Here is a 13067-nt window from a genome sequence, read left to right on the forward strand (position 1 = left end):
GTGGAAGAGACATACTTGGTTTATTTAGTTCATTGCCATTATTTAGTAGACAAAATCTTATTGAAATACTCTGTCGTAGTTTGGTTATTTAAGACACACTTCTCTTTATTAGATATAAGATCCATAAAAGTGGACCCTGCATGTTTCATTATTGCAATCTATAGGATGACCTCACAGTTAATAACAAGTTTGTGAATGGACAATGAGCAAGTAATAAATGAATGGAGAATATCTATATAGATCTATCTATCTATCTATCTATCTATCTATCTATCTATCTATCTGTCTATCCATCTATATCTTCAAGTATATACTATAAGTCTTTCTTAAATCATCTTTTTCTTAAATCATCTACTATGCCCATAGATAATCTATCTATATCTATCTATATGTATCGTCAAGTCTACCCTGTAACTTCATATGTATGTATATGTAAATATAATTTGTAATCAGAAAAAATAATATATATATATAATAAATTTACTTGAGTTAAAGAGAAAAGACATTAAGAATTGTAAAACATAACTAATAATGAACAGCCTATACTGTACATTTAAACGGAGATTAAAGTGTATTTTTCAAGGAAGATTTTTAACTAAAAGAAAATATATGTGAACCTCATACACATTCTAATTTATATACTTTTGAAATTACTGAGCTCTAAATGACCAAGATCAATTATGTTTTACTGTCTTAGAAAGAGACTTTAATCATAAAATTGAGCAAGAAAAGATGTTGGAGTATTGTTGTTATTTTTTGTTGTTAAATACCACATTTCAACTTTTTATTTCACAGGTATACATACAGAGTATTGGGATTACATCCAGGATCCAAAAGAATTTCTCACCTCAAATCAAGGATTTGTATGATATTCTTCTCAGATTTACTTAATTTTAATTAACATTTTAATATAAATACATATATTTGCCTCAAGGGAGTCTTTAAGAAGAATATTTTCCAATGCCTAAGAATAGCAAAGTGGTAAAGAGAGATTTAGATGATGAAGTCATTGAGTCTGTCAAAGACCTTCTGTCCAATGAGGACTCAGCAGAAGATGCTTTCAAGAAAAGTGAACTAATCGTTGATGTTCAAGAAGAGAAAGATGCCGATGCTGAAGACGGATCTGAAGTTGATGATGAAAGGCCCGCTTGGAACAGTAAGCTGCAGTACATTCTGGCACAAGTTGGATTTTCTGTAGGTCTGGGGAACGTGTGGCGATTCCCATACCTCTGTCAGAAGAACGGTGGTGGTAAGTCCTGTTCGTTTGCTTTAATGTTGACTTGCTACTCTACTGCAGTTCATTATTTCAGATAGCTCCCATATTCCCTGAAGTCTCATTATTTCTGAAATTGTGAATTCCATTACAAAGCTAGGGAGACTCATTTGTGGGAAGCCAGCCCAGCTCTGTGTTCTGATCAAGTTTCCATAGGAACAGATTGGCGTCCTACAAATCTCAGGAATTGCTTAAAGTAACACATTCTCAAACTTCTTCCCTGGATACTATAAACATTGCTAGCGTACTGACGAGAACTTTTCTAACACGTGGTATGTTTTTTATGCATGCCAGACTTTTGCTTTCAATAAGAATCTAAAGCCAACAACATGAGGGAGCATGAATGTTCTATCCATGACTTATTACCTCTGAATGTTAAATTGTTTCATTCTTTAGCCAAAGCAGAACTAACATGTAATTTAAAATGATTATGATCTTTAAATTCGGGCTAGCACTTTGAGAACTCATATGACCAAGCTGAACCACATAATTACCATAATGCCAGGCATTTTTTAGCCTTACGGACTTTACACCTTTGATTCCAGTTCTGTAATACTATGTCCAGTTTGAACAGATACTTTAAAAAAGAGAACACTCTTAACTTTAAACAAAAACTATTCTTGGCGTTATCAACATTTTTGCTGTGTAAATGTGCGCACATAATTTTCAACATTTTAACAAGAAATAAAAAGCTGACTAAAAATACCCAGTTTTTTTTTTAAGTGAATACAAAGGAGAAAATCCTAATACGTCTGTAGTATCCTGCCAAAGAAGTGAGAGATCTCTAAATGCGGCTCAAGAGGGAAATGCTTTTCTACCACACATGATATCACAGATTCAACTCCCAGCTCAAGGGAAAAATAAAGGCAGATTGTTTTTAAATTTTATAATACATGTATATGAATTCTGCTGAAGTAAATACAGAGAAAAATACATATTCTGGGCTAGGAAGATGGCTAGGCAGGAAAAGTACATGGCGTACAAGCTTGAATTCTCTACACCAGATATGGAGGCCATGCATGGTGGCACGCATTTGAAACGCTAATGCTCATGGCAGCGAGTCAGGTGAATCCCTGGGGCTCACCAGCCAGACAAACAGTCCAACCAAAACAGTAAGTGAGAGGTCTTGTCTCAAAAAAAAAAAAAAGTGCATATTGATAGATGAAGATGCTTAATAGTGTCCTCTGGCCTCTATGCACAAGTGAGTGACCTTCCTCCCCATACATGTACAAACACAAGTATATATATATATTCTATAACGTATGCATCTTATTATCAACTATCAGAAGGATTATTTTGATATTTTGTTCTGGTCTTTGATAGTTTGGTTGTATGAAATCAAATATGGCAGTAATTATAACCCCCACACACCATGTCGAATGTAACTATCCATCCACAACTTTTTCTTACTTACCAAAATAAAATGTGGTGATTAAAGTGAGATGGTTAGATAATTCCACTCAGGATGCAGTGACAGGTTTGGGAAAACCAACCAGGTAACAGATCTTCCTGCGAGCTAAGAAGTAAATTTTATATGACGTGAGCCTCACACTACTTATTGCTCAGAAAACAGTATTTCCCTAGGAAATTGAAAATATCACATGAGCATTACTTATGGTGTCAAAAATTAGCACCTGTGTATGACTGCTTTTTAAATTTTTTCATTTGCTTGCTTGCTTGTTTCCTTTTTTTGTGGTTGTTGTGTATTAATCACTACTCATTTCATTTGCTAACACTGGCAGAAAGTAAATTCTGATGTTAAGACATTTCACTCTCTCCAGCTTACTAGATGTCCTGCTAAGGATGAAGGCAGCCTCAGTTTAAAATCAGGTTTTACTCCTCTTAGTATGATCTTGGCTTTGATGGAGAGCTATTAAGAATCTGAAATTTATTTATCAGTTATTATCAAGATAAATTCCTCTATTATATTGATAAATGTAAAAGTCAAAGGACTCTTTCTGCTATTGATTTCTTGCCTACAAATGAAAATAGAGAGCACTATTGCATTTCTTATGAGACACAGGCTGGATTGGAGAGGGACAACTATTGTGTAGCATAGTTTTCTAGAAGCTGAGGAATATCTTATCAAACACAAAACTATCTCAAATCCTTATTCACAAATCATTTGAAGCATCTTTTGGATAACAGGAAAACAAACCCAAGTCTAATACACATGTGGATTAGTGTAGATATTACATTTAATGCACAGGTAATGGCTAAGGTTGAACAGTATTAGAACATAGAGGGTGTCTCATATTTTGCAGTCACTCTGACAGTTGGAAGCCTGGCTATTTCCCATGTGCGAAGCCTTGTGATCTTTCTCTGACTGCCTCATTTCCTCAAGCTCAGTTCATACATATGAAAGATTGCACTTGTAGCACACTAAGTGCGTGTTGTGTGTTTGAGTGTGTGTGTGTGAGTGTGTGTGTGTGAGTGTGTGTATGTGAGTGTGTGTGTGGGATGTGAAGTCCTGCACATGCATTTTGCAGGCATATGTTCCTGTACACCCATGGGAGATAGAGGAGCACAACCGTGCTCTGCTTTAGCTCTCTTCACTTTACTCCTTTGTGACAGGGTTTATGTATCCGTGACCCAGTGGTAGGCTACCAGCCGAGAAATTTGAAAGTATTAAGCCCAGTGTATAGGTCATTTCACAGTAATTTGTAATGATCTCATATTAAAATGTATGTACATAACTTTTATCTTATCGATAAAACATAAGGGTAACATTACCAAGCTATTCAGTTGATTTGCAAACTGTGAGTAATAATTTACATGTGATTTTGATAAAAAATGGTTATTTCCTTGACTATGAGTGTTGTGCTATGAATATAACAGCACATATACGTTAATGACAGATGAACAGTGTGTCAGTTTCACTTTTTCAAACACTTTGTCATGATTTTGGAAACAAAAGCATATACTTCCTCAAGTGAAATTTTTATGGTGACATATATGAAAAAATCATATTGTCTTTGTTAGAAATTATTTTTTTTTCCTTTTCTGTCTTCCAGACTAGGTATTTGCTCTTCTATGGTATTACTTTATTTAGAATACAAAAAGTTTTAGTTCTGTCAAATGCCACTGAGCTCAATTCATGCTTTTGGAACGCAGGACTTAAATGAGTTTAGGTTAGTATTCAGTAAATAACATTGTAAACACTGTGTGAAGACGGATTTGAGTTTATGAAGCCTACTGACAAAAAGAATTGTTTTAAAGAACTGATCTTTAATTGTCAAATGAAGCTAACTGCAGAGACTGATACCCCAACTAAGGACCATGCATGGAGAGGACTTAAAACCCCTGCTCAGCCCTTAGACTCAGTCTCTATGTGGGTACCCTAGTAAGGGAAGCAGGGGCTGTCTCTGGCATGAACTTAGTGGCTCACTCTTTGATCACCTCCCCCTGAGGTGCTGCAGCCTTATTAGACTACAGAGGAAGACAATGCGGACAGTCCTGATGAGACCTGATAGGCTAGGGTCAGATAGAAGGGGAGGAGGACCTCCCCTATCAGTGCATTAGGGGAGGGGCATAGAGGGAAAAGAGGGAGGGAGGGTAGGATTGGGAGGAGAAGAGGTAGGGGGCCACAGCTGGATACAAACTGAATAAACTGTAATAAATAATAATTAAAAGAAAAAAGAAAAGGAAAGTGGGTTAATTTTTGTGAGAATTATATCATTTAGCTACTTTTTTGAAATGTTAAACTTTGCTTTTACTTTGTATTTGTGTGTCTGTGCATGGTGCACATGTGTATTGGGAGAACATGCATACAGAGGTCAGAGGAGGTTTTAGGAATCAGTTTCCTGCTTCCACAGCAGGTTCAAGGAACAAATCTCAGGTCATCAGACCCGTGTAATAGGGGTTCAAACATTTAAAAGCTTAAAAAAAAATCAATTATGTTTTCTTCAAAGACCTCCATGTGTATTACAGAAAAACCCCAAATATTGTCTTTCATGAAATGATTAGTGTCAGTATATACTATGACTATTGAAAATATAACAAGTTTTGTTTGTTCTTATCTCTCTAGGTGCATATCTTTTACCATATTTAATACTACTTCTGGTAATAGGAATTCCCCTCTTTTTCTTGGAACTTTCTGTGGGTCAAAGAATCCGAAGAGGCAGCATTGGGGTTTGGAATTACATAAGCCCTAAACTGGGTGGGATTGGATTCGCAAGCTGTGTTGTAAGTTTCTTCTGGTGAACTTTGCTCTTACCTGGGCTGGTTTGGGTCAATGTAATCTTCATCTCTGTAATCGCCAAGTATCTGTCTCTGTACAGCTTTCTAATCCTATTTTAGAATCAACTGGGACATAGAACACTCACTATACAAAACTATTTATGACCATTAATACTACCTCAATTTTATAATGTATTTTAAAAGTTTAATTAAAATATTATTTTAAAGAAAAGATAATGTATTTCAGATAAAAAAAATAGTTCAAGACTTAAAAATTGTTAGATGGAGTGAATTCCTCCTCACTCTTTTAAAGGATGTGGCAGAGGATGCATGATGTAATCACATTCTTTTTCATTTTTTATTAATTCAATTTACATCTCAGTCATAGCCCCCTCCTTCCTCTCCTCTCAGCCCTACCTTACCTCCAATATCCATTCTCTCATATTCCTCAGAATAAAGGAGCCCCCCTACTCAGACACCCCAGCTCATCTATTCACAAGAGGACTGAGTTCTTCCTCCCCTGTGTCCTAGTGGGACAGTTCCATGAGAGAAAAGTGATCAAAAAGCAGGCAAAATAGTCCATTTCAAAGATATCCCTCACTCCCCTAACTAGTATGCCCACATGAAGTCTGAGGTGCCCATTGGACTTATTTTCTTGGGTCTGTGCATTGTAGTATGTCTATCCTGTACTATATGACTAAAATCCGCTCATAAGTGAGTATATACCATATGTGTCTTTCTGGGTCTGTGTTGCTTCACTCAGGATAATGTTTTCTAGTTTCATTAATTTGCCTGCAAATTTCATGTTTTTCTTGTTTTTAATAGCTGAGTAGTATTCATTGTGTAAGTATACCAAAATTTCTGAATCCATTCTTCAGTTATTTCTAGTTTTTGGCTATTATGAATAAAGCTGTTATGAATATGGTTGAGCAAATGTCCTTGTTTTATGATAGAATATCTTTAAGTTGTATGCCCAGGAATGGTATAGCTGTTTCTTCAGGTATGGCTCTTCCCACTTTTCTGAGAAAGAGCCAGATTGATTTCCAGTTCTTTTCTTTTTCAGGTGTGCTATTTTGTGGCTCTCTACTACAATGTAATCATTGGCTGGACATTGTTTTACTTTTCTCAGTCTTTCCAACAACCTCTTCCTTGGGATCAGTGCCCCTTGGTGAAAAACGCATCTCATACTTGTAAGACATATATTATAGTCTTTTACATACAACTTTTAAAAAATTAGTAAAGGCATAAACTTTCTTTTTGGCTTTTCTAATACTATGGTGAGTGGGAAAATCCCCCCTGAAATGAGCATCGTAACAAGCTTTCTTCTGCTTATGGAATGGCCATTTCTTTCAATAATTGGAGCAGTTCAACTGTATAATTTGACTGACTCTTTTAAGTTAATTTAATGTACTTAAGGCTTTAGGTTAAAAGACTCTAAGCTTGCAAGCTTTGCATTGTAAACCATGTACACTTCTGATAAGCCTTATTATCATTAAAATCTACAAGAAGGAAACAAACAACTAACTGAACTGAACTTATTGTTTTATGCAATAAAACAGTATTGATAACTGCGTAAATTAGAAGGCAAGTCACTTATGAAGTTAAAATTTATTATTAGCCGCATTTAAGAAAGTAAAATACAACAAGTGAAGCATTTTATTTGATGAAGTATATATAAAATATTACCATATGAAATTCCAATATATGGAAATGTTGTTTTATTAGCACAATAATTTACATTAGTTTTCATGCGACAATTCTGAACAAAAAAACTTTGAAATTTACATTTCTATCACATATCGCTTCATTGTAGCTTTTCAACAAAATCCCTTTGGTCAGCAGCTATACCACATTTCACTGTGCTGTGTTAGTGTATCAGATAATTATGGGTCTGGAAGGTGAGACATAAATTATTTATTTTAATTATTTCTGTAAGAAGTTCACATATTCTTTAAGAATTCTCAATAAGTATCAAAGAAGTTACCTGAGTTTACAAAGTTTTCAAATTTTTGCTGCTCCCCACAAACATGATTGCTGTCATCAGATTAATGTTTTGTCTAGGAAATGGTAAGAACTGTCTTGTGGGCTTGCAGAGCAAAACTCAGTTTTACTCATTACTATTCATAAAATCTGAGTGATTGCTTTTTTATGCTTTTTTTCTCTTTTTCCCCCACAGATATCGAACCAGAATGTGAAAAGAGTTCTGGCACCACCTATTACTGGTACCGGGAAGCACTAAACATCACTAGTTCCATCTCTGAAAGTGGAGGCTTGAACTGGAAGATGACTGTCTGCCTGCTGGCTGCCTGGGTCATGGTTTGTCTGTCCATGATCAAAGGCATTCAGTCATCTGGAAAAGTTAGTATGTTAGAATCTCTCCTGATTCTGCCAAGCACCATTTGTGGGTTCTATCAATCCCTTCTGGCTATCCCCTACAATTCAACTGAAAAATTTCTTGAATACTTCCTTTAGGTATTTCCATATTGGCCAAAATATGATATTTTAAAAACTTTGTAAAAAAAAGTAACAATTAACATGCTTTATAGTAACATTTAATGTCATTTACAATATTTTATTCCAGCAAAATCTTGAAAAAACTTTTAATATTTAGAAGTCTGTTTATTTTACAATTTATTCATCATCCGATGCTTTAGTTCTCTGAGTACAAACAAGTCAGCTATAGTCATGCAAGTTGATGAAATGAAGACTTTACTTTTTCTTTTTGTTGCCTTTTTATCATTTCTTTTTTTAAGAAATAATTGCATAATAAATACTGAGTTTATGTGCTGTTGAGCATTTCTTAAAGTTCTTTTTGTCTTCAAGTAGTTAGAATAATTCAAACTAGGAACACAGAATAAATAAAAGATGATAAGTGCATGCCTTTCAGTCAAAATAAAAATGTTACAATACTGTGCTTGAAAAAGACATTATGTGAAGTGTGACGACTACATAGTTTTCATTTAAAATGATGCACTAGGGATGTAATTGGTGTTCATTCTTTTGCTTTTAAAAGAATTAAATCCTATTCTTATCACTGCCATTGTTTTAAAGCTCTTTTCATCTCTCAGCTGCTTCATATCAAGATTTCAGTTTTGGCTCTTCTCTCTGACCCTTAACGGTATATTGTAATTTTTCTTCTCAATGTGTGGCTGTGATAATGTATCTTTTCAGTCTAAGTGGGCATCATAGGTTAGCAGCAGTGGGAACAGTGACAGTTGGACTATTCTACTATTATCAGTGATAAAAATAATTAATAACAATAAAGCATGTTGATATTAATAATAAAGTAACATTGGCACAGGTTATTTGAGCCTGTATTAGGCACTGATGCTTAGTACATGCTTGTTTGTTTATTTGTTTCTTTTTTCTGGGAACTGTAGTAGATTTATCTTACTTAATCCTAAAAGCTCTAAGGTGTGGTTAGTACTTTCAAACCCACTTTACTGACTTTAAAAAAAGAGGCTTGAGAAACTAAGTGACTTGCTTAAGTTCATGAGGAATCAGTCCCAGGACACATAGGCACATATGAAGAGAGGAGAGAGAGGGGTTATTTATTATTATTATTATTATTATTATTATTATTATTATTATCATTATTATTATTATTTTATTCCCTTTATTTTTCTTAGTTTTATTTTTAATATATATAAAGCTCAGCTTTTCTTAAGATGGGGGTCTTCCTGATTCCTATATGGTAATAATGCTGTCTTGCTGTCTTTAATTGAAGAGCCCTTGGTATGAAACACAGTCTGTGGCTTCTTAATGTATTTCTGCCCACCAAATGATGACTTGGGGATGGGATGAGGGTATATAGAAGTTGATCTAGTTCACTTTTGCTACCTGTTAGTTTAATTTTAGTAAAAAAAAAAAAAAAATTGATGCCATTTTAACATGTGAACCACATTTGGCTTGACCATCCCCTCCCTTTTTTTCAGTTGTAGCTGTTACTTATTTTTCATATAAATAAGTGAATATAATAGCAAACACAACTAAATGACTTTAAATCTTTTGTAAGTGTTATTATGGTTAACAGCAACTTAGTATTTTTAGACATTGCTTTGATTGAGGGCACCTTAGCTATGTAAGAATAACTGAAGTTAGATTATAAATACAGGAATAAGTTCTTAAGCCATGTCTAACCACATGTATATAAATGCTAAGGTAATGTTTTGCCTCCTCTGGTCTGTCATAAATATTTAAAAGTTGTCACGATCAAGTTCACTAAGGATTTCTGATTTGTGCCTTTTTGCCACTTAAAGACTAATTTCTTCCTTTAAAAAGTATACTAGTTTCTCTTTTGCTATATTTATAAGTTCTGATTGTATACATGTATGAAATGCAAAGTTGATGTTACAACTTTTTAGGAAAATATATGATAATTGATTCAAGCTAATTGATACATGTGTGATATCAAATGTTTAACAATTTTTATAATGAGACTATTTGAAATTTACTCCCAGTGATATTGGTGTTACTCTCCTGTTTTTGTCTTCAATGTTGTGCAATAAAATTGTATCAGTAGAATGGAGTACAGTTTATGCAGTGAAAGTGATTTACTAACCCAGTGGGAGGATCTTAGCGAGTAAGTGACATTGAGGCATTATTTGAAACAAAATGCTCTCATAAAATTCAGGGTCTCTTCCACTGAGCTATTTATCCTCATACAAAAATGGTTTAACAGTACAGTTGGGACAAAACCCAGTAGTAATGAATGTTTAAATCCACAGTTCTTTAGTATGAAGTAGTGAAAGCAGAGCTGGAAAGGAGGAATTTAAAGCTCTGTATGTGTATTAAACAATCAAACAAAAGCTTTCAAAAAATAATTATGTAAGCATTAAATAGTGTGCCTGATGCGAGCACATGTAAATTGTCCTAGAGAAGTCCCATCTAAAGAGAATTCCTTAAATTGTTTCTTAAACATGCAAATACACACAGGGTAGGGAGGAAGAAATGCTCTCCGAAGCCATGTGAGGAACAAGAGGAAGGATGATGGTAATCCCTCAGGCCAGGTAAACATGCCCCAGAATGCAACAGCAGCACTGAATTGTCTAGCTTTTATTATTCTGCCTTTATTATGGAGAGGAGACATTGTTGTTCAGTGATCACAATCAACATCTAGCTGAATAAAAGAGTGTAGCTTCAAAGACTAGGACTCTGAGCCAATATCAGACTATAGATGGAATAAGAAGGACTATAAATCTTCAAATTAAAAAAAAATATTGTAGGAATGAAGCTTAGTGACAGTGAAATTAATAACCTCCAGAGTACACAGTCCGAAATTACCTTGTTTGGCAACTCTAAGGAGGCTTAAAATTAAACAGAGACGTATCTCATTACTCTATTGTGAGATTACGTACTTCTTAGACTATACAAGGCTCATGGACATTTGCATTGATCTATTTATTTTGTATTATGGCATTGGCTACATTCAGAGGCTGTGTGTGCCCTCATTACAGACACAGCATCTTACTGAATTCCTGCCCCCAGAATATAACAGTGATACAAATTGCCATCAACTTGCTTCCAGCCCCAGGGTGATGTTTCTTGTTGGTATATTTTCATTATTAATGTATTACTCTGTTAAATATGTTGCATATATTGGTTTGTTTATTCTGTCAGTCAAATGGCTCATATGTTTTTATCTCTAATTTACAACAAAATTGATAAGTTTAGAAGGAGTAGGTTAACTTTCCAGAATCAAGAAACCAATAACAGACAGAACAACTAAGCTAGCAAAAGTAAGGTTATTTCTGAGTGTGTGTTTATAACCAACATTTTAATATAATTAGAAAAATATGAGATTTTTGTGTATTTTCTAATTCAGTAGTGTAACAATGGAAGCATCCTATATAATATTTTGGTTGATAAACTAATCTTTTACTTACTTTAACTGCTATGAAGTGACAACTCCAAGAAGGCTTAATATTAAATAAAGAAGCATATGTCATTTCTCTATTCTAAGAATATGTACTTCTCAGACTATACAAGGCTCATGGACACTTAGGAAGTTTCCATTCTAATAACAGAGGCAAACCACAAATTCGTAAAATAATTCCAGGTAACAAGTGTACAACACCAATGTGTACAATGTATAAGACTTTAAAATTTAGGTAGCTATATGAAATGAAGCAATTTCAGATACCAATATACACGCATCTGTGGTATATACCAACAGATTTAATTGAGTATTTATTAGCAATCTTATAAAAGATTTTGATATAAAATACAGCCATTTGTGTAAATGTAAGTTTACATTTAAGAAAAAGGTTTAAGAAAAAGGTGACTTGTATAGAGTTGACTTAAGACACATTCCTTTAACCCTTAGAATTTTAGATGTGAACATATGAACCTTTATCTGCTTAGAGAATAGAGTCAAGGGTTTGGCATACTTATTAGTATTCATCTCTTTGGAATTTTGACAGTTTTTCACACTGTAAATGAAATATTTCTGTTTTGTTCTTAAGAATGCGTGTTAAATTCTTATCACTAAATTCAGATTATTGTATTTAAGAACAAATGCATGTTGAACTAATAAAAGAAACTGGAAATAATTGGGACCTCACAATTAGGATAAAATTTTAAAATAGTATGAAATAAAGAATTTGTATTTTAGAGAATATGTACATAAAAGAAACCTTAACCTTCTATAAGTTCTCTTGATCTACTGTATGCTGTGCACTAATAAATATAGATATTGACTAAGCAGTCTCTATCTCCAAAAGTCTACAGTGCAAGTAGCTAGGCAGCTCATTGCTGTGTTTAAGTACAGTAATAGAGGCAAAGAGAACATGAACAAGACAACCATTGAAATGGTCCTGGAGTTTGGGAGGTTTCACAAAGTGGGTAATTGCTGGTGTCCCTAAGATTGTTGGAGGAAAGTTCACCAGGTGGTTCAGAGAAGGGAGTGGTAGGCACAGAATCCAGCAGTCTCAAGCCCTGAGGTGCTAAGTGCTCCTCTGCGACTCTGACACAGTTTGTGCAGTCAGAGGGAGATTAAAGCAAGAACTGTTACCTGGTTTCGGATGGACACTGATGTGTGCAGAAACTGCTAAAGCGATGGGCTGTTATATAATAAGCACTGTAAAGATCTGAAGAGATTTAACAGTTCAGCAAACAATAACATCGGATTTCTAGGAAACTCCAGAGAGCAGGGGTATGGATATTGGATCTCTGGAATGCAGAGGAGAGCTGACAGAGAGACTCTGGAAGAAAGATGAGCAGGAAATAAACTAAATGAGAATCAGCAGAGTCTTCCAAGTCACTTATGGAGCAGCAAATTGAGTTTGATTTTAAAAAGTTTGCAGAAAAGACTTTATGGTTTTGGTAACCACAAAATTTTGGAGAACTACAATCAAATGAGACCTAGGGAATTGGCAGATTGAAAGAATGTTAAAGTCATCAGAGAGAAATAGAAAAGTAACCCCCGCTGCTGAAAGCACCATAATAAGGAGAAATGAGGAAATGAAAATGAAAGCATATCATCAAAGCAGAGGCCAGTCTAAGTTTATTGAAAAGATGTTTGTTTTCACTAATGAAAATAGAATTCTTTCAGCAAAATACTGATATATTTTGATATCCTACACATAAAACTAATTTGTCCTTGTTATCTTCCACA

At 34.4% G+C, this 13067-nt stretch overlaps 1 protein-coding gene across 2 annotated transcripts in view; it reads left to right on the forward strand.

Annotated features, from left to right (window-relative positions):
- Nucleotides 1-894: 894 nt before the first annotated feature.
- Nucleotides 895-13067, forward strand: part of Slc6a15 (solute carrier family 6 member 15) — a 34131-nt gene continuing 21958 nt past the window's right edge. For both annotated transcript variants that reach the window (XM_055627970.1, XM_055627971.1), the window contains exons 1-4: nucleotides 895-1249; nucleotides 5301-5458; nucleotides 6516-6642; nucleotides 7629-7810. In XM_055627970.1, coding sequence (XP_055483945.1) covers nucleotides 961-1249; nucleotides 5301-5458; nucleotides 6516-6642; nucleotides 7629-7810 — 756 coding nt within the window. In that variant the 5' untranslated portion in view covers nucleotides 895-960. The remainder of the gene's footprint in view (nucleotides 1250-5300; nucleotides 5459-6515; nucleotides 6643-7628; nucleotides 7811-13067) is intronic.

The sequence above is a fragment of the Psammomys obesus genome, unplaced genomic scaffold (genome assembly GCF_907164565.1).
Source record: "Psammomys obesus unplaced genomic scaffold, mPsaObe1.curated_primary_1811, whole genome shotgun sequence".
Taxonomy (NCBI): domain Eukaryota; kingdom Metazoa; phylum Chordata; class Mammalia; order Rodentia; family Muridae; genus Psammomys; species Psammomys obesus.